We start from the raw sequence: 26204 nt of genomic DNA, 5'->3' as shown, positions 1-26204 counted from the left end.
AGTCGGCCTTCACCTAGGTGAAGCTGTAATTTATCTGTAGGTCTGAGTGAAATCTGCTGGCAGGAAAACTCTTAGGACTGAGTGTTTGGGGACTTTGAGCCCCTGTGGACGCAGACCAGCTGGTCTGGAGCACGTGAAACACACAGGTTCTGCGTTTTGTCTTCCACGGGTGGGTTAATTGGTGATTTTCCCAAGTGAAGATGTGGCGGTTGATGATTTGATTTAGCACGGCCGGACGCGGTGGGCCGCAGGTGTCTGAAGGGTCGATCCACTCTGGAAAGGCTTTGCCCTGGTGACAGGCTTGCGCTGCTGCTGCTGCACGCAGGCGGGGTTGGTTTTGTAGGTAGGTGGCTCCTGCTGCCACTCCGGGAGCCTGACTGCTGAGTCTTTGAGTCCTGGTGCTGTTACCTTTTTGTGCTTTGTCACTGGGGAGCTCAGGGTGCCTTGGTAGTGCCGGTACTGGTTGGGCAGCTTTTGGCAATGTCGGCCAGGCAGAAACTCAGCCCACTTGGAGACATAGTCAGGAGACCGCTGAGGCCACCGGTGTGCACTCCTGGGCCGGTCCAGCCGGTCCAGGCAGTGCTGAGCTCCGTCCTCTCCTGGGACGGTGCTGCCTCTGGCATCCCTTCCCGGGGCCGCTCCTGTGCCTGGGTTGGCGGCTTGCAGAGCCCTGGCAGTGCCTCTTGGAACGGCTGTGCTGTGGCCTGCTTAGTGTCACCCGCGATGCGGCTCGGCTGTTTGGTTTGGACATTGCATCGCCTTAACTGCAGTTCTGAGTGGTGTTTGCCTTGGCAAAGGAGGACGCTTGTCCTTGGCCTTGCTGATTAAAAATGCGAGAATAAAAAGTGCAGTTTTGATTTTCTTACCCGTAAGAATCCGTAACGCAGATTTTGACCTCTTTTCTGGTGGCTCCATTCCCTTGGGAGCTGTGTCCTCGGGGAATTTCATGGAAGATGAAGGGGAGGGGAGTGGAATGGCTTCCCGGTGTTTGCCGAGAACATAATCTCAGACCTTTTGGGGGCACTGCGTGGGCTGGGCCCTGCAGGTGTTGGGAGGGCAAGGCGCGGAAGACCCCTTCCTCCACAGGAGCCCGGGCCCAGCGCTTTCTCAGGTAGCCCTGGATAGTGGCCCAGATGGAGGGATGGAGTGCTGGAATCTGCCTCCCGCAGTGGCCTTCGGAATTAAGGCTACTGAAGCTGCAGCCCTCTTGGGGAAGCCCCGAACATCCCTGCATGCTGAGGGGCTGGCTCCCTGGCTGGCTGTGGCTCCTGGAATGCCAGGCGAATGTCAGGTGGGTGTTTTCCTCAAGGTTTCGTGTCCGCAGAGAAGCCCTGGCTCCCAGGTGACCCATGACCTGGAGTGTGGCGGCTCCAGCACCTTCTCTGGGCATAGTGCCATTGGCCCACAGCCTGTCCTAGAATATGTGAGGTGAGAGAGCATCCGGGGAGGAGGAGGAGTCCCTGTTACAGACGTGGCCATGGCCTTCCTTGTGCCGAGGCGCTTGGCCCTGGCTGGTCACTCTAGCAGCTGGTGGGGAAGCCAGCCTGGCGGGGCCGCAGCCGTGCTTCGAGGAGACGGGTGCCACAGGGTTCCTGGAGCCAGGAGCCAGTTGGGTTTGCCGCCTCTGCTGTGATTGGTAAGGGCTGGCGCCAGGTGGTGGGCGTCATGTGCTGGGTGGCAGGGAGCACACTGCCGGCTTTTCTGCTCCGTGCCCAGCTGCCCGGGCCTGGCTGTTCCTCTCTGCCACATCCAGCTTCTTCCTGGGGTGTGCAGAGCTCACCATCCCCTCCATTTGGAGACGGTGGGGGGTGGTCTCTGACAGGCACCTCCTGCTGACAGGCACCTCCTGGCATTGGAGCCACCTTCCTGGGGGGGCAGCAGACCCGGCACCTGAGGAGGAGAGAAATCACAGTGCTGGGCCCAGCAACGTGCGCGTGTACATGTGTATGTGTGTCCGTGTGTGCACACGTGCATGCAGTGCTTTGTGTTTAATGATACTTCCTGGGGTGGTCCCCATGGGCACCGTCTTGCCGCAGGGTGGCTGGGTCTGCTGTCACTGAGTAGACCTGGCCTGCATTTTCTCTACATGTGCATGTCTGTGTTACCCGCCCTCGCCACTGCCAGCCTTTAGCAGGGGGCACGTCTCCCAGGAGCAGTGCTGATGTGGTCCCCTCGGCGGGGTGGCCAGGGCACAAAGACCGGCTGCCGTGTCATGCTGCTCTCTGGGCTGCCCAGCCTGTGTGGGCTTTGGCCCCAGGCACTGTCCTGCCAGTTGTTGGCTCCAGGGTGCACAGCCCTTCTGCTGGTGCTTGCTCAGCGTCCCATGCCTGCTGGCCCCAGGTGGTGTCCAGCGCTCGCTTGGTGTCCCATGCCTGCTGGCCCCAGGTGGTGTCCAGTGTTCGCTTGGTGTCCCATGCCTGCTGTGCCATTGGTGGCTGCATGAAGTCCGTGTCTACTGATGGATGTGGCCAGGCGGTTCTGGGACGTGGTGCTTGTGGAGTTGTGGGCTGGTTGGGGGAGAGTGTCTTGCCCGTGCCTGCTGTCCCCACAGGCCTTGCCTTGAGCAAGTACCCTTCGTTGGGGAGATTGTTTGGCTCGTGGTACTGCCCGAGTGGACTTGAGGTTCAGGATTAAAATGAAGGCCGGTGCTGCCCTGGGCTTTCAGGGGCCACCGTTAGATGGGAGGGCAGTAGGTGGGGGCTGCTGGGAGCTGTGTTCCTGTTGCTGCCTTGTCTTCGACTGAAGCTTCCAAAGGTCGAGACCTGAGGGCCAAGCCCTGTCTGCTGGCCACAGGCACCATGGGCTGAGCTGTCCAGGATAGGTGGTCTTGCAGGGGAGGGCTGGTGTGTGACCTGGCCATTGAATGGGAGGGGCCTGTCCTCCTTCCGAGCTCCAGGAGGCAGGCTGGCCGGGAGGCTGAGGTCCGGTTCACCCTTCTCTCCAGTTCACAGGTCTGGGCCCTGGTCAGGGGAGCAACCCCAGCGTCAGTGCAGGAGTGGCAGGTGGTGAGCAGAGCTGGACATCACCACTTGTCCCCACCCAGCCTTGCATGGCCCTCTCTGCCAGCTGCCCTGGGCTAGTGTTGACTGCTGGTTGAGGCTGGCTCCTGTCCTTCCTTACACTGAGCCAGAGTCTGCCCTGTGTTGCCTTTCCAGCCACCTTGTCTGGTGACTTTCTTTGAGGCCCCAGGATAGGGAAGCATCTTTGTGGCTGCACAGAGCCCGTGGTCCCCTGGAAGCTCTGCACTTGGGCGGCCGGCGCCGTCAGCCGCCCCCCGCAGCCTGCGCTAAGATCCCTAGTAATTACAGGCAGGCGGGGATGGTGCTGGCACCGGCCTCCAACGCACTTCCACCTCCCCCGAGCGCTGATTCATTCCTGGCCCCTGGCTGTGCCTGTACAGCTGCACAATGACTCGAGGGGCCTCAACCCAGAGGCAGAAAGGGAGGCCAAGAAGGAACCCGTTTGGCTCTGTGACTGCAAGGGCTTGATCTGTCCTGCCCACGGATTCCTCCTTTGGGCGTGGAACGGCGGCCAGCCTGTGAGGGGCCCATCAGTATTCGGGAATGAACACATCTTGTTTCTGGATTCTGGAGCATTCATGCTTGAATCACTGTCCAGCCTTTGCTGAGGGTCTGCTCCCCGAGCGGTGGCCTGGGCCCTGAGAGCTCCCTGGAGGTGGTGGCAGCTCACACCACATGCAGTTGGAATCCCTGTTTCCCAGGGCTGTGGGCAGTGCAGGCTGAGGAGGTGGCCCTGGTGTGGGGCTGGCCTAGGCAGGCTGAGGGCTATTTCTCCTACTGTGGCCCAGGGGCTCTTGATGTTGGTCCTGCAACAAGGGGACCAGAAAGCCCAGGGAACAAGAGTGGAGGAGGCTGTGGAGATGGTGGGGAGGTAGGGCCTGAGCCCATGCTGTGCTGAGGAGTCCCCTCTGGGGGGCAGGAGGCTGGGGATCTGCCTCTGGCGGGGGCCCGTTTCTGCCTGTCAGGCACAGTGGCCCCCCAGCACCTCCCTCAAGTTAACCCCCATCTGCCCCTGGTCTTTTTGACTCACGCTATAGAGCCTTGTCTGCTGGCTCTTGGTTTGGTCACCCCTGAGCTTTGGAAAATGCTGCCTGGTCCTTGGGCTTCCTGCCAGGCGTGCCGGGAGGAGTCTTGCCTGGCCAGTCCCCTGGCCATATGACCTTGGCCAAATCTTGCTCCCTGGGCAGTGGGTACAGCAGGGGGGATGCTCCCAGGGTCCCTGGAGGCTCCGGGGCCTGTCCCAGGTCAGGTGGCACCAGCCTTGGTATCCTCAGTGCTCTAGTCCTCACTCTGATGGGCAGGGATGGGATGCACGCGGCACCATCAGATCTGATGTCCTGGGCCGTGAGGTGCTGGGGACCCCTTGCGGGGGAAAAGGCTGTCAGTTACAACAGGGTGCTTTTGTTCTTGCTTAGAGTTTTTATTTTATACTTACTGGAACAGTTGTCTTATAATTGGGTAGTGTTTTTTCGTTTTTTGTTTTTTGTTTTTTTGTTTTTTTTGTTTTTGTTTTTGTTTTGTTTTTGGAGACAGAGTTTTGCTCTTGTTGCCCAGGCTGGAGTGCAGTGGCGTGATCTTGGCTCACTGCAACCTCTGCCTCCTGGGTTCAGGTGATTCTCCTGCCCCAGTCTCCCAAGTAGCTGGGATTACAGGCATGCGCCACCACGCCTGGCTAATTTTATATTTAGTAGAGGTGGGATTTTTCCGTGTTCGTCAGGCTGGTCTCGAACTCCCGACCTCAGGTGATCCACCCACCTCGGGCTCCCAAAGTGCTGGGATTACAGGCATGAGCCACTGCGCCTGGCCCTGTTTGGGTAGATTTTTAAATAATCATATATTGAATTCATGTGAAGTAAATTGGTAGGGTTTTCTTAAAACTTATTTTTCATGAAGAGTTTGACTTCTGAGTCACATTTCAGCTCTGGGCTGTCAGTGTGCTTGTCCACTGGGCACCTGCCCCTGAGCCGTCAGGGATGCCAATGCCAGAACACCTCCTGAGTATGTCTCTGAGATTTTCTTCCAAGTCCCTGCTCTTCCATTTTTGTTACTGGCACTTTTTTTTTTCTTTTCTTTTTTTTGGAGACGTAGTCTTGCTTCGTTTCCCAGCCCGGAATGCAATGGTGTGATCTCACCTCAACTGCAGCCTGAAACTCCTAGGCTTATACAGTCCTCCTGCCTCAGTCACCTGAGTAGCTAGGACCACAGGCATGCCCCACCTGTGTGCCTGGCTAATTTTTTTTTTTTTAATTTTAATTTTTGGTAGAGATGGGGTCTTGCTATGTTGCCCAGGCTGGTCTTGAACTCCTAGGCTCAAGCAGTCCTCCCACCTTGGCCTCCCAAAGTGCTGGGATTACATGTGTGAGCAAACGCACCCTGGTGCTTTCTTGATCAGCAGGTTTTCAGACAACGGCCAGGCCTCCTGTTCCTTCTTCGGATGGTCCTTATGTGTTTTGTACACTGAGCTGTCCAGGCGTGCCCCTGCCTGGTTGTGGCAGGGGACAGTCAGCAGGTGGGCCATGCCAGGTGACCGCCTGCTTGTCATGGCTGCCCCAGTGGGAGTCGCAGGACGTGAATGGTGGAATGCGCTGGGGTAGCACAGGTGCCTGTGCCGGAAAAGAGCGACATCTTGACATTAGAATGGGGGTGGGGATGGTGGTGGGGGAGAGGGTGTCCCCTAGCCGCAGGAGCTGGAATCTCTCCAGTAGAGGGTTTGTCTCACCCAGAGCCAAGCTTGGTCTGGGTGGATGCTGCTAGTGGCGGGCAGAGTGGCCTTGCTGCTTCCAGGCGGGGCTTTTATTTTAATTTAATTTAATTTATTTATTTAAGACGGAGTCTTGTTCTGTCACCCAGGCTGGAGTGCAGGGGTGTGACCTTGGCTTACTGCAGCTTCTGCCTCCTGGGTTCAAGCAATTCCAAGAAACTGGGATTACAGGTGTGCGTCACCACACTGGCTAATTTTAGTATTTTTAGTAGAGATGGGGTTTCACCATGTTGCCCAGGCTGGTCTTTAACACCTGGGGTCAAATGATCCTCCCACCTTGGCCTCCCAGAGTGCTGGGATTACAGGCGTGAGCCACTGCATCCGGTCTAGGTGGGGCTTTTAAACCAGTGGGTGTGGTGGAGGCCGAGATGCCACCACCTGAAATGAAGTGGACCTGGGTCCCCCCATACCCGTTTTTCCAGCCCCCTCTTCCGTGGCCGACTATGTCTGCCAGAGGAGGCCATTGTCCATCTCCATTTGCTCCACCACGGAAAGCCCGTCCTCACGCAGTCCAGGCATGGATGGAGCATCAGCCTCCACCTGTCCTGCTCCTGGGCTGAGACTTCAGGGCCTCAGTGGCCCCAGGCCGTGGAGCAGAGCTGTGGGCTGCGGTCCGACCGGTGGCAGGAGTCCCATCTAGGGATGTGGCTGTGAAGCTGGGGTGCTGGGGCCTGGGCGGTGTCACTGCTGTCTCATGCTCTGGCTCTGGGGACGGCTGGGCCCACAGCGTCCTGGCACCCGGGAGGCCCTGCCACCGCTCACACTGGAGCGTCCTGGCACCCGGGAGGCCCTGCCACCGCTCACACCGGAGCGTCCTGACACCCGGGAGGCCCTGTCACCGCTCACACCGGAGCGTCCTGGCACCCGGGAGGCCCTGTCACTGCTCACACCGGAGCGTCCTGGCACCCGGGAGGCCTTGCCACTGTGTACACCGGAGCGTCCTGGCACCCGGGAGACCCTGCCACCATGCACACCGGAGCGTCCTGGCACCCGGGAGGCCCTGCCACTGTGCACACCGGACACTGCGCTGGACATTCTCTGTGCTCAGCCTCGTTACTGTTGCTTCGTGTGCGGGTCCTGGGTGTCCCTGCCTGACAGGGGATCCTCGGTTCAGGGAGAAGTGTGTCCCCACCCATAAGCTGGAGTGGCTGAGCCCATTGAAACTGCACAGCCAACTCCGGGGCCCTCTGGCTCTCCAGCTGCGCGTCTGTCCTTCTGTTCAGGAGTTCGAGGAGTTCAGGAAGGCGTTCTCGCCGTGGGGTCTCTGTTTTCTCATTAATTCAGTGAGACAATAGCGTATTTCTTGGCACAGAGAGTACTGAGTAAGTGGTGGCCACAATCGCTAGCTTGTGGGAAAGAAAGTTCTTCAGAGATCAGAGGTCAGTGGTCCAGAGCAGGAAAGCCCCGCCGTGAAGCTGCTTGCCACTGTCTGCTTTCCTGGGATCCTGTGTTCCTGAGTGTGGCCACAGCCCCCGGGCCGGCACCTCCCACCTGCCTGACCTGAGGTTGGCGGGAGGTGGGGCCGTACAGGCATTCCTAAGCTGCCTCCCTGCTTGCTCAGCCACAGTTGCTCCTCCAGCCGTGAGCCCAGCCCGAAAGACCGGCCAGTGCCTTCACAGGGAGGGGATGGATGGGGCAGTGGCCTTGGGGATTCTTGCAGGCCAGGTGGTGACCAGACTTGGGTCTGCGATTGGCGGTAATGAGTGACCTAGTGACCGGGACTTTCCACGTTGGCGGGGGACCAACACAGCGCCACAGACTGGTGTGCCCACAGGACGGCTGTGGCACCTGGCTCGTCCCTATGGTATCTGTGCCCTCTTTCTTATAAGGCACTGGTCATTTGGGATTAGGGCCCACCCTAGTGACCCCAGTTACTTTTATCACTTTTATCACCTTCCTAAAGACCCTGTTTCCAAACACAGTTGCACTGCGTGATGCCGGGGGTTAGAACTTCAACACGTGCATCTTGGGAGGGTACACAGTTCAGCCATGACACCCAGTGGGCCCCACCCGCGACGGAGTGCAGTAGCTGCTGGAGGGGCCGAGTCTCCCATGTTGCCTGGAGGTGACCACCTGTCTGTCTTCAGGCTGATTGTATTACGAGCCTATGATGGTTTTCCCTCCCATCCTCAGTCAGATTGCAGCCCGCAGTTTATGACAACAGGAAGGTTTCCACGGGGACAGCTGATTCCATTGGACGAGCAGTCAGCTGGCAAGGCGCCAGCTCAGTGCTGGCCACAGGCGAAAGGCAGCCGGAATGCACCGTCCCGTGTGGGCCGGACATTGGAAGGTGTGTGTAAGGGGCTCTGTCCCCACTGAAGCTGGGATAGGCAGGATGTGCCTCTCGGACAGGAAGGAAGTGGCCAGACTGCTTGGTGCTGTGTTTGGACTTTGCTGGGCTGCGGCTCCTCCTGCGTGGGCCGGGTCATGGTGTCCTGCGTGCAAGGCCCCACGTGTGGCTTTGCCCTTGTGGACCTCTGCTCCTGGGGACCTCGTTCAGGAGGGCTCAGACTTGGGGCCCCTGAGAGTTGAGGACGCCAGGGGAAAGCTCGCAGAGGGCTTGCAGGTGTCCAAGGCCCAGGGAAAGGGAGATGCTGCTGCAACTCTGAAAGGGAAGCAGGGCCCCGGGCTGGGGCTGGGGGCCCAGGGGAATGGCTGTGTGGCCCTTCCCACAGGCGGAGGGCAGAAGCGCCTGGCTCAGGAGCTGACCTTAGTGTTGGCATTTGTCCCTGTTGTTTTTAGCTGCAGCATTCATGGTCCCTGTCCTGGGGCCTCCCAGGAGCCTGGCGGGTAGGGAAGGCAGCATGAGGGAAGGAGTCCCTGCATCTCGGGCCCCTCCTGGCGGGAGACCACCTGCTCCTGGTCACATCTGGGCACTGTGCCAAAGACACAAGGAATCACTTTATTATGATGTGGATGGCTTTTCTGTGGGTGCTCCTGGAGGCTGAGAACTGGAGCTACCACCTTAGGGGACATCCCAGCCCCTCACGCTGATCCCACCATGACCCATGGCCAGGCTGCCCGGGGCCCTGCAGGAGTCCCTGGTATGCGTGGGACCTGGGTGTCTCCCTTCGGTCTTCCAGGAGGAGCTGGGGTGTGCCCTCCATCTGTCTGATCTGAGTGGCTCTGGGGGAGTCTGGGTCAGCCAGGCCACGCCGAAGCTGCCCTTGGAGAAGCCTAGTGGCCCCTCCTGACCCCCCTGGGGCAGGGTCGGGGACCAGCCCCCTCTGTTCTGGAACAGGCTGGCCTCTTCCTGCCTCCAGAGAGGTGCCTGCTTCCTGACACCCAGAGCCCTCTTCGGGGTCTCATGGCCTGGGGGGGCTCATGGTGGGGGCCCCTGGCACGGCAGAGGGGTTTGGCCACCCAGTTTTCTTCTGCCCTCGGCTGTGGGGACCCTATTAATACTCACAGGGAGGCAGAGCTGCCGGCTCCTGCACCCCCAGCCGCAGGAGGTAAGGAGGAGGATGGTGTCTCTGCCTGGTTTGTCACCGTCCCCCTTGGGATCCTGTTCTGCAGGCTCCAGCCCACCTTGAGGCCCCTGTCCTCACCCTGCGGGCTGTTTCCTCCCAGAAACTTCCATGCATCCCCTCGTTTCCTAAATCCGTGTACATGTGTTTGTAGTTTGTCTCCGACTCGAACCAAGTAAGATGCAGTTCAAGATCTGCCTCCTCCAGGCAGCCCTCCCAGCTGGGCTCCTGGAGTTGGTTTTCTTCCTTCAGGAAGGATCCTCCAGGACAGATGTCCAAGTGTTTAGAGGGGACAGGACCGTCCACACCACTCCAGCCAGGCTTCCTTCACGCCCCCACAGCCCCCGCTCCTCTTGCCCTGTGAGCCAGCTCCCAGGATCTGGAGCTCATCGGTGCTCCTGTGTGTGGGGTCAGCAGTGGCCCGCCCTGGAGGACGCTGCCACCTTCCCGATGCTCTCTGCCCACAGAAGTCCCCCAACCCCCCTGGCAGCCAAGGGAACTGAGCCTGTGGCCCCCAGGCAGCAAGCTCTGAGGTGTCCTCCCGGGAGGACACTGTCCACTGCTGCAGGGCCCCTCCTGTACCTCCCTATTCCATGCTGTACATGTGGCCGGGGGTTTCCAGGCTTGGCTCTGTCCCGTGCGCCCTTCCTTGGAGCCTGGCGTCCTAGGCAGAGTCCCGTCAAGTCTACATGGACCAGAGTCGTGGGTGCTGTGAGGTCCGTGTCTGTGTGTGGGGTCCTCATGCTGTGGCTGTGGTGGCACAGCGGGCTGGGGGAAGCCCCTCTGGCACTGCTGGCCCCGCAGCTGCCACCGGCTTCTGCCTGTCGTGACAGAGGTGGAAGTGAGGGTGGTGGTCCAGTGGGCAACAGCAGCCTGGCCCCTCAGGAGCTGTGCTGGTCCGTGGGCGAGGGAGTGGGTGGGCAGGGCCGTTCCCCTCAACAGTCAGCCACCCTGGGCATTGGCCCTCCTGGGAGAGGCCAGGTGGATCGAGTCACCCTTTTTCCTGATATTACTGGAACGTGGCCTTTGGGAGCATGTCAGGTGCAACACCAGGACCAATTGGGAGAGAGGGACCAGGCTGGCTGTGTGGTCAGCAGGGTTGAAGCCAGGACTCTGGGCTCCACCAAGAGCTGATAGGCTGGCCCCTGCCTTCCTGAGCCTCACTTTCATCTTGGCCAGTGTAAGATGGGACAGTGACTCTCATGGAGGGGCTGGGTGAGGATTAGGGTGATGAGGGTCCAAGGCAGCCGGAGAGGGTCCTAGCATCGACTCTTTCTCTGTTTGTTCTTCTGAGTAGATAGAAAACACGGCTCAGCCTGGCCACACACAGACACACGTAGCACACACACAGGTCCACATGTGTCCAGCACACACGAGTGCACATGCACAGGTAAACACGTTCATGCCCACAGCACACACATGGGTCCAGCACATGCCCACAGCACACAGGGGTCCACATGCATCTAGCACACGCGTGAGTGTACACGCACAGGTAAACACACAGCTCATGCTCATAGTGCACACACAGGCCCAGCTCATGCCCGCAGCACACACAGGGTCCACATGCATCTAGCACACGCATGAGTGTGCATGCACAAGTAAACACGCAGCTCATGCCCACAGCACACACACAGGCCTAGCTCATGCCTGCAGCACACACAGGGGTCCACATGCATCTAGCACACGCGTGAGTGTACATGCACAGGTAAACGCATGCAGCAGATGGCCGCAGCACACACACGGATATATGTGCATGCATGGGTCCATACGCACGCAGGCCCTAGGGGTGTGGCCATACACGCCCACCCTGGCATCTGCCTTGAGGGGCTGGAGGGAGGTGGGGGACACTCTCTGTCAGCAGAGAGACTGCTTTTGTTTGTGGCCACCCTGCCAGGAAAGCGCTGGAGAGGCGGCCAGCGTCACAGGAAGGAGAGCCAAGGGGTAAACAGAATTCCTGGCCGGGCGCAGTGGCTCTCGCCTGTAATCCCAGCACTTTGGGAGGCTGAGGCGGGCAGATTACTTGAGGTCGGGAGTTCGAGACTAGCCTGGCCAACATGGTGAAACCCCGTCTCTACTGAAATACAAAAATTAGCTGGGTGTGGTGGTGCACACCTGTAATCCCAGCTGCTCAGGAGGCTGAGGCAGGAGAATCACTTGAACCGGGAGGCGGAGGTTGCAGTGAGCTGAGATTGCGCCACTGCACTCCAGCCTGGGTGACAGAGCAAGACTCTGTCTCAAAAAAAAAAAAAAAAAAAAAAGAATTCCTGAGCAGACGGAAGGTGGACCCCAGCACAGCCCAGGAGTGGGCAGGAGAGCAAAGTCCTTTGGCAGAGGTCCTTTCTGTAAATGTACTGGCCACTCTCCCTTTGTTCCCCAAGTTGGGAGGAGGTGGAGATGACGGGGGTTTTGCTGCTGCCTTGTGCCCACACTGGCCAGGCCGGCCCGCAGCACTGAATCATAATGGCCATCAGTCTCCAGGCTGGCCAGCAGTGTCCAGCAGCTCGCCAGCCAAAAGGGCTCCCTGGGCTCATCAACATTCTCTGACGGCCACCTCTGCAACTGATGGACACGGCCCTCCCATTTGTACCTTCAGAAATGCATAGCTGGGGTCCCTGGGGGCTGTAGTAGGGACAGCTGGGGTCCCTGCTATGGTCAAGGCCTGGATTCCATGAGACTCCAGGGCCACTGGGACATCCGTCTCTATGGATGTCCCAGCAGGAGGGCAGCCAAGCGTGCGGGCATCCCTGGGCAGGGACCCTCCTCTCCCGGCACTTCGCGGCATGCGTCCTATGAGGGGAAGCCTTCCATGGCGTGTGTGGGAGCCCCTCGTGGGCCGGACCGCCTTCATGGGCAGGACCCCCTTCATAGGCAGGCCGGCCCAGGACCCCCCCTCGGGTGGGAAAGGTGTTCCCTGGTCAATAGTGAATGAACAAACGAGGAACTGGAAGTCCGTGCCGGCCCGGGAACGCGGCCCAGGGAGCCAGTGCGTGGTCGCCGGGGGCACAGCAGAGCTCTGCACGCGCCGGGCTGCGTTTGCACTGCACAGGTTCTAGAGTTTGAGGAGTGTGGTGGTTGCTCATGGTGTAGGATTTCTGTCCTGGCAGGGGGCATGGGGTCACAGAACGTGGGCCCCTGGGGAGCTCTCTCTGTGCCTGTGGCCCCCCAGGAGTCTCTTAGTTTCGTTGTGGTCTTGAGGATGGCACAGCGTGTCCCTGAGCGCCCTCGGTGTGGACAGCTGGGCTTCAAACTCACTTCAGAGCCGCCGTGTGGGGGTGGCGCCTCTGAGGGCTTGAGGTTATTTTCTTGTGCAGTTTCTCCCTCCTGGCCTAGGTTTTTCTGGGTGTTTTTGCACCCGTTGGTGTTGGTAAGAAACAAGCTCCCTTCCCCTGTTAAAGCCCACAGACTTTCCGGATCTCCTTCCCCTCCCCTGCCCCAGCGCTGTCAGGGCGTCTGGGCGTCTGAGCTCAGCTCCTTCCCGGTGGCATCCTGCAAAAAGATACACTCGCTCAGTGACTTGGAAAAGCCACGTTGGTGTGGCTGAGAACAGAGTTCTTTCCACCTGGGGCCGCCGCTGTTGGTTTTCATTCCGGAAGAGCTGGAGCTGCCTGTCACTGGCTCCCGTGCCCCCACCTGGGGACCCCCAGGCACTGCAAAGTGCCTGTTGGCTATGGGCCCCCGGACCAGGACCTTGGCCTGATTAGGGGAGCCGGAGGTGGAAGTGGAGGCGGGACTGGAGTGTATGCCCCACAGTGGGCTCTCCTCAGGCTGGGGACTTCCACACGGGCCCGCTGGGTCAGGATGGCCCCTGCCTGCGTTCTAGGATAATGGGATGGACTGGTTCGGAGGCTCAGAGAGACGCCTGACCAGACGCCTGACTGGAGATGGTCTCCCAGCAGAGGGGCTGGGCTCTTCATGGGTCACTGGGCTCCTCCCGTGGTTCCTGGGAGAGGGAGGAACCCGGAGGAGGGGTGGGTGGCACCTACTGTGCGTGCCTGAGGCAGGGCTCCACAGAAGGCCTCTCTGCTGGCCCAGCGGCTGGATGCAGATGCAGAAGGAGGAACTGGCCCTTCTGCCCGCCCGGGAAGGGGAGTCCCCCCTTACAATGTTGGCTCAGTGGAATCGATGCCTCTGCCATTGCCTTCGGGCCAGGACGGCAGCACCTGCATGTCCCGGCCGCCGCCCCTCTCTTGCAGATGGAGGCAGGGCCGTGCCCAGGTGTCCTGGTGGCTGTTCCCTGCCCGCTGTCTTCTGCATTCCTTCCGTGTGAGCTCAGCCGCTGCACTAAGGAAGTGAAACCTTGGTGCTGCCCCGTGCGTCATGCGGTAGGCATGGCCGCCGTGCTGACCCGCCATGGTTGGCTCTGGGTGGCTCCTGGCCTGTTTCTCCTGCTGCTCAGGATGTTAGTGGAGCTCACAGGGCTCAGGTTGAGCCTCTTCCACCCGGCGGCCTGTGGGGGTCATGGTCCTGGAGCCAAGCACGTGGGGCTCTTGTGAGCAAGGGGTCTGCTCTGGCATGCCCACCTCCGTGGTAGTGTTTTCATACCTGTGTCACACAGGGTGAGAAACATGCTTGATGCTGCAGCTCAGCACACACATGCACACAAATGTGCACATGCACACGTGGACACACATGCACACATGCATGTGTCTGTACGCACACATGGGCACAGATGTGCATGCAGACATGAGCACACGCACACCAGAACACTAGTCAGCCGCATCCTCCTCACTTGGCTGATGCCCCCTTCTGCTTGATTTCATCACAAGAAATGCGCATCCGGCAGCATTTCCCGACTGCCTTCACCGCCAGTCCCGGTCTGCATGGTCAGTTTGAACCAGGCTGCCGAGAGCGCACCAGGTCCCAGCATTCTCCTCTCTGCTGGTAACTCTCAGGCATCGTCTCTGGCTCACGTTCTCCTGGGCGCCAGACCCATCTCACCCCACTCCCTGTGTGGCCTCCCTGCCCCGGCTCCCAGGCACTCCTGGGAGTTAAAGTGTCCAGGCTCCTGGTTCATTGCTGAGTGTTTAGCTCAGTGCTAACGCTGCTGTGCTCCAGCATCCCCGTCCCTTTAGAACAGAGGCCTGCGTGGCACGTGCCTCTCTGCTCCAGCATCCCCGTCCCTTTAGAACAGAGGCCTGCGTGGCACGTTCCTCTCTGCTCCAGCATCCCCATCCCTTTAGATCAGAGGCCTGCGTGGCACGTGCCTCTCTTCCCCTCTGACATCCCAGAGCCTCCGATGGGTCTCCCAGCATACGCCAGGGCCCTTGGCTAAAATCTAGTCTCCCCTGAGCAGCCAGAGGGATCTTCTCTTTTGTTTGTTTTGTTTTTTTGTATTTATTTATTTTTTTGAGACAGAGTCTCACTCTGTTGCCAGGCTGGAGTGCAGTGGCGCAATCTCAGCTCACCACAATTTCCGCCTCCCAGGTTCAAGCGATTCTCCTGCCTCAGGCTCCCAAGTAGCTGGGATTACAGGCGTCTGCCACCACGCCCGGCTTTTTGTATTTTTAGTAGAAATGGGGTTTCACCACGTTGGCCAGGATGGTCTCCATCTGACCTCGTGATCCGCCTGCCTTGGCCTCCCAAAGTGTTAGGATTACGAGCATGAGCCACCGTGTCCGGCCTGTTTTATTTATTTATTTATTTATTTATTTATTTATTTCTGATGGAGTCTCACTCTGTCGCCCAGGCTGGAATGCAGTGGCACGATCTCAGCTCACTGCAAGTTCCGCCTCCTGGGTTCACACCATCCTTCTGCCTCAGCCTCCTGAGTAGCTGGGTTTGCAGGTGCGCGCCATCACGCCCGGCTAATTTTTTTGTGTTTTTAGTAGAGACAGGGTTTCACCGTGTTAGCCAGGATGCTCTCGATCTCCTGACCTCGTGATCCGCTCGCCTCGGCCTCGCAAAGTGCTGGGACTGCAGGCGTGAGCCACTGCGCCCTGTTTTATTTTTTTTTAGAGACAGGGTCTCACTCTGTCACCCAGGCTGGAGTGCAATGGCACAATCACAGTTCACTGCAGCTTTGACGTTCCAGGCTTAAGCAATCCTCCCACCTCAGCCTCCTGAGTAGCTGGGACTACAGGCGTGCACCACCACACCCAGCTAATTTTTAAATTTTTTGTAGAGATGGGATCTTACCATGTTGCCCAGGCTGGTCTTGAACGCTTGGGCTCAAGTGATCTTCCCGCCTCTGCCTCCCAAAATGCTGGGATTATACGTGCGAGCCACAGCATCTGACCCAGCGGAATCTTTTAAATGTAGCTGGCCCATCGCTCTGCTCAGACCCTCCTTAGCTTCATGCAGCCCGGCCTCAGGGGCTATCCCATTACCACACCCACATCTTCCTCTTCCTGCCTCCCCTGGGCCCCTTCCACCCTCACACCGGGTCCTACTTTCCCAGGAACTCACCATGGGCCCTGCCTCGGGGCCTTTGCCCTGCTCTGGTCTGCCCACTGCTCTCTGGCATGGAAAGTGCTTCCCTGCCTGTCTTCCACGTCTCGCTGAGCACGCCTATCCCACTTCTGCGGAAGCGCTGGTCCTCCTAGTCCTGCCTTCCCTCGGGAGATGTTGGCTCTGTGAGAGCAGGACTTTGCGGCTGGGTCGATGCTGTATCCCCCACCCCCGTGCACGTGGCCTCTGGGCTAGCACGCAAAGGCGCCCTCACCCTTGCTGCGTCCTGGAAGGAAGGAGCACCTGCCCTGGAACTTGGCCGGGTGGCGTTACCACCGGAGGGTCCAGTATAGGCAGGACTGAGGTGTACCCGGCCTGCTGTGAGCCCCGGCGTAGTGCAGAACTCGGGGCCTCGTTCCCCAAGAACACACACCCTGGCCATACCTCAGGGCAGGGGATGGAACACTCGTCAAATAGCGGGTTTTCTGGAGGCAGGTCCCATGGTGGGGAGTGGCTTCCTTGTCCCTAAATGCCCTTTCTATCTGTTCTCTTGGCTTCGGAGGCTGAGGCCAGGTGCTGGGAGAGGGGGTGGGGGATGCAGTTGCCCTTCCCTCCCCACTCTCTAGCCCACAGGTTGGGGCTGTGTGGGTTGGGGCCCCACAGCCTCCTGCTTGTCTGCGACAGGGCTGGGCGGCTTCCCTTCCTGTGATCCTCAGGAAAGATCAGGATCACATCATAACAAATGACCGGAAGACACGGGAGGTGGCTGAGCCGGGGGTTTCTGTTGGAGCTGCTCCCTGGGCCCTTGCTGGCAGGGGCTGGCTGTTGACAGTCAGTGTATGTTATGCCGGTAGAATTCTCATTTGGCTGTTGTTTGTGTGCGCCTGTTTTTATCCCTTGTAATTAAAACATTTATTTGGCCTTCGCAGTGAAAATCTAATTTCTTGAGTCTAAGAACTGCTGATCTTGGCACCGAGATGCCCGTCCGTCGGGCAAACAGACCCGGAGCCGTTGGATTATTCATAGCATGGCATTTGCAGATCAGGCTGCAGTGGCGCTAATCAGAGCTGATGTTTGGTAATTGATGTGTTGAGCAGGATTTTAGTGGGGGGGGGGGGGCCCAGCATCGTTGAGCGATTGTGTATGGCCGGTGGGGGGCCCTTCTGGGCTGACTCAGCCGCGCCAATGGGAACGGCACCTCGGCAGCGGCGCGTCTGAGCGCCAGTTGTATTCTGCCTGCTGCACCATGCAAATGCGCTCCTTCAGCCCGCAAACACTCCTCTGCGGCAGGGTTTCTTCTTACCCGCTTTGCACAGGTGTGAAAACCGAGGATCAGGAAGGTCATTTTCCCAAGGACATTGATCAGGGGCATGGCTGGGATTTGAACTTGGGAAGCCCATCTTGAGCATTTGTGGTGTCGACCCCCAGGAGGGGTGCCTGCTCTGGGTTTTCTCCTCTGTGTTCCGACCCTTCGGAGTCACCAGGGTGACCTCTGCCAGTAATGCTGTTTCTTCTCTGCTTTCTTCCAGACCATCATGGAGCAGTTCAACCCCAGCCTCCGGAACTTCATCGCCATGGGGAAGAATTACGAGAAGGCATTGGCAGGTGGAACTGCGCCCGGGCCCCGTGGGGTGGGAGCTGCCTCCTGAGCTGGTAGAACTGTGCCCGGGCCCCGTGGGGTGGGAGCTGCCTCCTGAGCTGGTAGAACTGTGCCCTGGCCCCAAGGGTGGGAGCTGCCTCCTGAGCTGGTAGAACTGTGCCCGGGCCCCGTGGGGTGGGAGCTGCCTCCTGAGCTGGCAGATGGACTTGGGCACAGCCTGTGGGGCCTGGTCAGGAGCGAAAGGAGGTCTTTTGTTCCAGCAACAAAGCTGGACAGCAGCTGTGAGTGAAGGTGTAGCCCATGCACTCTGGACTGGGCCTGCTGTCACCGTGGCAGCACGTCCCCTGCCTGTGCGGGCTGCTCTTGTCCTGTGGCATCTAGAGACGGGAGGGGTGTGGATGTCAGTCCCTCAGAATCGTGTAGAAACTGTGGGATCAGGGCTGGGATGAAGCTGTTGGTAACTGCAGCGGCTTTGGGTTTGAGAAATGAGCAAACACCCTGCAGCTCCTTCTCACAAAGAGCCGGGACGGAGGCTGTGGGGGACTGGTGGCTGCAGGGACATTCCATTCTTCCCACTGTCTCCCTGAGACGCTTCCCATTGCCCCCACCCCACCCAGGCACTCCACTGCGGGGCCTTGGGTGCACCTGGGTCTTTCCGTCCTGGTGGGGATTGGCTTCCTTGTTGCCAGATGCCCTTCTCACCTGCCCTGTTGGCCCCGCAGGCACCCATGGCTGAGTCCTGCCACGGACGGGGACTTGCTATTCTTGGGCAGTGACCCCCGGTCTCCCTGTACCCTCTACCGTGTCTGTCCCTGTAACTGCAGCATCTTCGTGGGCAGAGTCCACGTCCCCAGCAGGGAGGAGATCGTGTGTTTTCCGGGACACGCGCTGCGTCTCCGCCGGCGCCCCCGGCTCCTCCACCGCTTCCTGGTGTCGCGGCACCCATGGGTTGGGTGGAGTTGGTTGTCCAGTTTTGGTGCCAGGTTAGAGGTGGCAAGGAGGGGGCAGGAGTTGGTCAGCCCTCGTTCCTTTTTTACCACCTTTACTCTGTTGTCACCTGGGGAGAAAGCACCCCAACCGAGCACCTGGCAGAAGGCCTGTCCCTGGCACTGCCCTCCTTCTCAGCTCCCCAGGTGGACCAGCTGTGCCCGCCTGCCACATCTAGTTGGGGGTGGCCTTCATGTTTCCTTGTGGGCATGAACGGGACAGGGAGCTCCCTTGGGCCACCTCCTGTTTGCACCCGGTACCCTGCAGGGGCCCCCATGGCTGCCCCAGGAGCAGCCTTGTTTCTCTCCACCCTGCCCCTCCTCTACATCTCTGGCCCCGGGGTTGCACCCGAGGGACCTGCTCATCAAAATTGTCTTAAAGAGCTGTCCTTCCTCCGGCGAAAGTCTGCAGGGTGTTTTTTTTTTTTTTTTTTTTTTGAGACGGAGTCTCACTCTGTTGCCCAGGCCGGACTGCAGTGGCGCTATCTTGGCTCCCTGCAAGCTCCGCCTCCCGGGTTCATGCCATTCTCCTGCCTCAGCCTCCCGAGTAGCAGGGACCACAGGTACCCGCCACCACGCCTGGCTAATTTTTTGTATTTTTAGGAGAGACGGGGTTTCACTGTGTTAGCCAGGATGGTCTTGATCTCCTGACCTCGTGATCCGCCCGCCTCAGCCTCCCAAAGTGCTAGGATTACAGGCGTGAGCCACCGCGCCCGGCCGTCTGCAGGGTTTTCATGACAATGGAGATGCTTGGGCTGTGGCAGTGACCCCCGTCCCCCAGCCAGGAGCTTCTTGGATGAGGTAGTGGAGGTCGGCAGCAGAGCCTGTGGCCGCTCTGAGGGTCGGCGTGGCCTCCTGGTGGAAGTTGCACCTGGTTTGCTTCCCTATGGTGCACCCCAGTTGTTGGGCAGCTTCATGGGGGTCCCAGGGAGAGCTGCCTTTGCCTCTGGCCTGAAATGTTGACGCTGGAGAGAGGCTCCCGAATCAGAGTAGGAAGGCTGAGGCCCGGCTCGAGGTGGGTGCAGAGGGCTTCCAACTGTGGTGACCCCGTGATCTCTAGGCACAGCACACGATGTCCCGATTCTCCGGGCCCAGCTAAGTTCCGTGCCCTGTGAATGAGACCAGTTGTTCATCTGTTCCCAGCTGGGTCTGAATCTTGGGCGTTACAATGAGAATCCAGAGTCCAGATGATCCCACCCCTGGAGATGGGGGCTGGTCTTGCACATTGCAGACTGACGATGGCTTCCTTTTTCCAGAGCCACTCGTCTGTAGGACACTTGGTGACCTCATCTACAGTAGAGTCTTCCGTAGCCCTCATGTGGCTCTCCGAGGTGTGGGTTTCTTCCCCGTCGTCCGCACACGGGGAAGTGGTGTGGATGCTGCTTTCAGTGGGTTGCGGTGGGGGCCGGGGCCTGTGTTCCCCTCCTCTGGGTGAGCAGGCACTTCAGCCCTTTGATGCCACCAAGGCGTGGGTTCCTTTCGGGCCTTTCCGCTCCTGTTTGGTTCCTCATGAGGGCGGCAGGGCTGAGTGTGGAGACTTGGAGCTTTACTTCCTGCTCCTGCTTTTCTTGGTGGCCTGGTGGGAATGAGCTCGGCCGTCCAGGCAGCACCGCCACCTTAGCCGCAGCCAGCCGCCCTGGAGTCTCACTTCTGCTGTTGCGTTTTTCTGCTGTTGCGTTTTTCTTTTGTTTGAGGCAGCACACCCCTCCCAGGCACAGGCCTTCATTCCTCTGTGGACGTGGTCTTGTGCTGCAGAACAAATTGTGCGCTTAATTGAAAAGTATATAAATAAAATCTGATAAAGTGCCCAGTTATAGGCCCTTAAGTGGGTTCTGTAGAAAACGGATTAGAAATCGTAATTACACTGCTCTCCGGGGCCCTGCCCCGCCCTTTCTGCAGCCTGGAGGTCAGGGCGGGGCTCCCTGTCAGGTGGAGGAGTTTGCCAGGCACTCCCTGGAGTCCCTGAGGAGGAAGCCCAGGCTCTTCCAGGAGCCTGCTCCACCGCTGTGGCTGTGGAGGAGTTCAGCAGGCCCGGAGCCCTTCACACCCACTTCTGATTAGATCAGACTCTGCCTCTGAGATGCTGGGAGGCCCCTCAGGCGGCGGCAATACCAAGTAATGCCTTTAGCCTCCTTTGATCAGCTGTGACGGGCGTCCTGGTCTGAGACTGTGAAGCAATTGGAAATAGTTCTCCCACTCCAGGCTCAGCTTGGGGATCTGTGGGGAAATGGCTTCCTACTGCCCAGCTCTGCAGTTTCCTTGCCCAGGGTTGGTTCTTTGTCTCATGAAATACAGTTAGTACAACACTCCCTCCCCCCGGCCCTGCCTGGTAGCACGTGATAGGGATCAGCACTCTGCAATTTGACTTGAATAGCTCAGGACCTGAACTGGTACGTTGTGTTCTTACGAGTCAAGGGAGCTCTCATGATTGGGGTGAAACAAGAATATCAACAAGAGATGGGTTCTGTCCAACCTTGAAATCACAGCAAGTCGAGTATTCTCCCAGCTTGTCTGGGCAGGAGACAGGGTTGGGCCTGTGCGTGCCAAGACTGCCGTGTTTTTGCTGGGGGTCTTGTCTGTCCCTCGTGGAGGAAATAACTGCTCCCTTTTCTTCTCTCTCAGGTGTGACGTATGCAGCCAAAGGCTACTTTGACGCCCTGGTGAAGATGGGGGAGCTGGCCAGCGAGAGCCAGGGCTCCAAAGAACTCGGTGAGACCCCCCCGCCTGGTAGTTGCCTGATGCCCTCAGGCAGCTCTGGTGCCCTGTCCTGTGTCCAGCCGCTTTTTGATTTGGGATCAGGTTTTGCCTGTCAAATAGGAAAATATTTTAATGACAGTCACCCTGGGAGCTGCCTTGAGGGGCACACCCTGCTGAAAGTGGGCGGTGGGTCCCCGTCCCCTGAGGCGTGCAGCCTGGGGTGAGGACAGCAGGCAAACCCACGTTTAAAGGTGTTCCCAGCAAATTAGAGCGGCTGGCATGGGGGTCTGTGTGCTTGGATGATGGGATTAGATGGCATGGGAATTCATTCCTGGTATTAAAATGAGTGAAAAAGGATGCAAGCCCACGTGTGGTGTGGCCCTGAGGAAGACACCCCAGCAGCGTGAGCAGGTGGATTTCCTGGCGGGCAGGTTATGTTATTGATGCTTTGTCTGTGTTTAGCAAATTTTCTGTGGTCGCTCTTATGACGTCTATGTCAAGGGACACAGGGTGAAACCTGGAAATTCAGGGCCCACGTGGTGGTGCTGCAGGCGTGGCTTAGACGGAGTCCATGCTTCCACAGTCCCCTCACCTAGCAGGGTGGTGCTGAGGTTTCCTCTGCCCGCCTGGGAGACCCCAGGCCGGCTGTGCCTGTGCTCACTTGCTGCTTCCAGAGCAGGCTGTGGCTGGCAGAGTGGCCCTTGACGCACAAGGAAGCCTGAGTCGCTGGAGAAACCACTTGGATTCCTCTTCCCTCTGGTCACGGAGGACAGGCCGCGCTCACTCTTGACCGTCTCCCCGTGGCCGCCGATCTGGGAGGTGGTCTGCAGGTCTGGAGACCCTCGGATGGGGAAGAGTCAGTGTGACTGGCCCTGGTCCCTTCTTTCTACTTTTCTTCTCGGGGACTGATAGCCCCCTTGACTGACAGAGGCCCTGGCTGAGTCGGCAGGCGGTGGGCTGGGGGGTCGTGGGTTGCTCTGTGTCACTTCCAGCTCCCAGAAGAGGCTCCGTCTCCCTAATGCTGAGGCTCTGGGGCTGGGACCCCAGGAACCCAGCTTTGCCTGTCCAGGCCCCGTTCTCTCCAGTTCACTCACGACCTCCTGCGCCGGGAGGCAGACCTGCCGGCCGCGCTTCGCAGCCCCCTGCGGACCCTCATCGGAGCCCCCCGCCCCCACAGGCTGTTGCCTTGGGCAGGCCCACTGGCGTGTTTGCTGCAGGTCTGGTGATTCCCGGGCGGCTGGAGTTTCTCAAGGCACTGCTGTGCTGACAGACTGGGGAGGAGAGGAGGAGGCACTCTGGGCGGGGTCCCCGGGCCTCCACAGACTCAGCCTGGAGGATGACGTGTGAGATGCATGGTGTTAGGGTGACGGAGGCTGAGACTCCAGTGCAACCAACAGCAGCCTGCCTTGGAGCTCCTGGGCCCTGACCGGGTCTTCAGGGTTTGGAGAAGGTCAGAAGCAGTGGGTGTCTGTGAAGGGGCGTTTTCTTTTTCATTAGAGACAGGGTCTTGCTCTGTCGCCCAGGCCAGAATGCAGTAGAACTATCGTGGCTCACTGTGGCCTTGAACTCATGGGCTCAAGTGATCCTCCTGCCTCAGCCTCCCTAGTAGCTGGGACCACAGGCGTGCGCCACCACGCCCAGCTGATTTTTTATTTTTAATTTTTTGTAGAGATAAGGTCTTACTATGTTGCCCAGGCTGGTCTCGAGCTCCTGGGCTCAAGTGATCTTCCCACCTCAGCCTCCTAGACTGCTGGGATTATAGGCGTGAGCCACCACGCCTGGCTGAAAGAGGCATTGTCTTACCATAATTAACCAGGTGTTGAGGAGATGAGGTAGAGGACCAGGTGCCTTCGCCCCTTGGTCGCATGAGGGTCTGCCCGTGGGGAACTCCAGGCTCTTGTGGCCCACAGTGAGGGGTGGGTGGGTCCGAAACGGGTGGGATTCCAGAACTTCCTGTTGGCGGAGTCCCTGGTGGTTGACTGCAAGAAGGCGCTGAGCCCACATGGGCACGAGGAGGAGGAGGGAAGCTTCAGGAGAGAGGGAGACGTGAGGGCTCTTACTTGGATCAGGGAGCGTCTGTTTACCTGTGGCCTTTTGGAATCTCTCACCGGGCTCCTCCTGGAGCGTGGAGCCCCACTGTGTGCATCTGCAGAGGGCCAGCCACATGTCAGCCTTGCTCTGGGAGTCAGGTTTTCTTCCCGGTAACAGCTTGATTGACAGAATTCACATGCCATACAGTTACCCCATTAGAGCGTACAGTTCTGTGGCTTAGTGTATTTACAGTGTGCAACCATTGCCCCATCTAACTCCAAAGCATTTTTATCACCCCAAAGCGTTTTTAGCACCCCAAAAAGAAATCCCATACCCCTTAAGCAGTCCCTCCCTCATCCCCACGCTCCCAGCCCCTGGCAGCCACGCCGCTGTGTCTGTCTCTCTGGACTGGCCTATTCTAGACATTTCATATAAATGGAGTCATACGGTGTGTGACCTTCTGTGTCTGACCCTTTTCCCTGAGCACATGTTTACCATCCATCTGTGCTATAGCCCGTGTCAGGGCCTCATTCCTGTTTGTGGCTGAACGATGATCCATTGCATAGGTGGACCCGTTTCATTTATCTGGGGTTGCTGTCACCTTCCGGCAGCTGTGAGCCTGTTTTCATCTCTCCTGGGCATGCACCTAAACTGGAATTGCCGGGTCAGATGGCTGGGAGTTGAGTTTTTATGAAAGCAATACATCCTTGTTTAAAACAAAGTCAGCCACTTCCCACCCTCCTAGTGTGGCCAAGTCCTACTGCACAGAGGCAGCTCCCTCGGCTGCGTGTCTAAGAGGGCAGGTTTATGCCATTCCTTCTCCTCCTCCTCTACCTCCAACAGGGCCGGGCGCGGTGGCTCACACCTGTAATCCTAGCACTTTGGGAGGCTGAGGCAGGTGGATTGCCTGAGGTCAGGAGTTCGAGACCAGCCTGGGCAACATGGTGAAACCCCCATCTCTACTAAAATACAAAAAATTAGCCGGGCGTGGTGGCACGTGCCTGTAATCCCAGCTACTAGGGAGGCTGAGACAGGAGAATCGCTTGAACCTGGGAGGCGGAGGTTGCAGTGAGCCGAGATGGTGCCATTGCGCTCCAGCCTGGGAGACAGAGCGAGACTCCGTCTCAAAAAAAAGTTTAGACATCATCGAAAGGATTCTTATTACGGAAGATGTGGACTTAGCCTTTTTATGCTGTCCCTTGCCCCACCCAGTATAATTATCACAATATTTGTTTAAACTCATGTACGGTGTTATCTGATGATATCAATTCTTTTCATGGCTAAGGCAGATGGTGTATTATGATGACTGTTTGTACAACTTCATCGAGGTGTCTAAGTGTCCAGTGTGATGAGTTTTGACGTGTGTACACCTGTGAAGCTGTGGCCACAATCACAATGGTGAACTTGTCCGTCTCTCGAAGAGTCCTCGGGCCCTCCCTCCCCATCTCCAGGCAACCACTGATCCGCTTTCTGTCACTGTAATTTAGCATGCATTTGCTGGAGTTTTACATACATGGAACCATACGGCGTGTCTTCTTTTTTTGTCCAGCTTCCTCGGGTATGCGTGGTTATTCTGAGCCGCCTTCCTGCTGCGCGCGTCAGGAATTTGTTGCATTTCGTCGCTTGCAGGGCCCTGTTGTGGGAAGGTGCCACAGTTTGGCCGCACCCTCATCTGTTGATGGACACCTGGGTGTTTTTAGCTTGAGGCGTTCCTAAATTTTCATTTCCTTAATTAACTGATGTTGTGGAGCATCTTTTTGTGTTTTTGTTCGCCACTGATCTCTCTTGGTGAAGTGTGTGTTCGAATCTTCCCCCTTTGTTTCACTTGGCTTTTGTCTTCTTAAGTTATGAGAGTCCTCTGTATACTCTAGATGGAAGTCCCTTGCCAGGAATCTATTTTGCACATATTTGCTTCCAGTCTGGTGGGCCTTTCCTTTTTGTAATAGTGGTTTTAGTTTTTTTTGAGACCGAATCTCACTCTGTCACCCAGGCTGGAGTGCAGGGGTGCAATCTCGGCTCACTGCAACCTTCACCTCCCAGATTCATGCGAGTCTCCTGCCTCAGCCTCCCAAGTAGCTGGCATTATAGGCACCGGCCACCACACCCGCCTAATTTTTGTATTTGTGTATTTTTAGTGGAGATGGGGTTTCACCATGTTGTCCAGGCTGCTCTCAAACTCCTGCCCTCAAGTGATCTGCCTGCCTCGGCCTCCCAAAGTGCTGGGATTACAGGCATGAGCCACCGCACCCAGATCTGTAATAGTGTTTTTTGAACAAAAGTATTTAATTTTAATGAAGTTCAATGGACTGATTTTTTTTTTTTTTTTGGTATTACAGTTTTTTGGTATTATAGCTCATGGATTTTTGTTATTATGACTCTGTGGTATTTATTATGACGCCTTTGCTTTTCTGGAGTTAATAATGGCCTCGCGTCTTGGTTTGCTTTGTTTTCAATGCGCCATCACGAATTTCTCCCCAGAGCCTCAGCTGCACCCTTGCACTGGCTTTGCTGTTGGCTGGGAGGTCAGTCTCTGTTTCTTCTCCTTTTGGAGCCTCCCTGCTCCCTCGTGGGCTGCTCAGCTGTGCAGAGTCAGCTTCTCCTCCTCCCGGGTCAGAGCCCCATGTTTTCTGGGTCCTGTGTCTTTACTGTTCCTGTATTACTCCCACCATTTGGGGAATTGTCTTTTTCTTTCCCTTTTTTTTTTTTCTGTTAGGTTTCTGAGTGGGTGAACGGGGAATGTGTTTGAGCCAGTATGTGTCTGCCATTGTCTCTGCCTGGCGCTGGTGGCTTAGCTGGTTTGGAGTTTGCAGGTGGAAGATGCTCTGTGTTCAGAGTCTGAGGGCCTCACACCGTCGTCTTCCAGCTCCCACCGCTGCTGTGTTCAGGGCCATCTTGGTGCTGATTTTATGTGAGTGTTACTTCCCCCCGCCCCCCTGCCGCCCCCGCCAGCTCTGGAGATGTTTGTGCTGGGGTGTTAGGAATTTCCTGCCGATATCTTTCCTGTGGTGGCAGGTCCTGAGAGGCTTGTGAACAGCGTCACCCCATGATTGAGAGTGGTGTGCAGCCTCCGGGGCCCACAGGAGCGGGGACCTGAGCGAGGAGGACTGCAGGGGTTAAGAGGAGGGGTGAAGGAGAGGGGCAAAGGGTGTGTCCAAAGGTGTGAGGTGGACAGAAACGAGGCTTTTGCAGAAACGTGAAAGGTCTGGAGCATATGAGGGGGTGAGGCTGGGAGGGGAGGCAGGGCTTTGAGGAGCC

General features: G+C 57.9%; 1 protein-coding gene across 4 annotated transcripts in view; it reads left to right on the top strand.

Moving 5' to 3' along the window:
• BAIAP2 (BAR/IMD domain containing adaptor protein 2) overlaps positions 1–26204 on the top strand; it is an 81937-nt gene that overhangs the window by 1944 nt on the left and 53789 nt on the right. For 3 of the 4 annotated variants that reach the window (XM_031010785.3, XM_031010787.3, XM_031010786.3), the window contains exons 2-3: positions 17165–17240; positions 20844–20930. In XM_031010785.3, coding sequence (XP_030866645.1) covers positions 17165–17240; positions 20844–20930 — 163 coding nt within the window. Of the gene's footprint in view, positions 1–16887; positions 16952–17164; positions 17241–20843; positions 20931–26204 lie in introns of those variants that run through there. The other variant, XM_055389498.2, reaches the window with a different exon arrangement.

This window comes from Gorilla gorilla, chromosome 4 (assembly GCF_029281585.2).
Source record: "Gorilla gorilla gorilla isolate KB3781 chromosome 4, NHGRI_mGorGor1-v2.1_pri, whole genome shotgun sequence".
Taxonomy (NCBI): Eukaryota; Metazoa; Chordata; class Mammalia; order Primates; family Hominidae; genus Gorilla; species Gorilla gorilla.
This window is presented reverse-complemented; position numbering and strand designations above follow the sequence as displayed.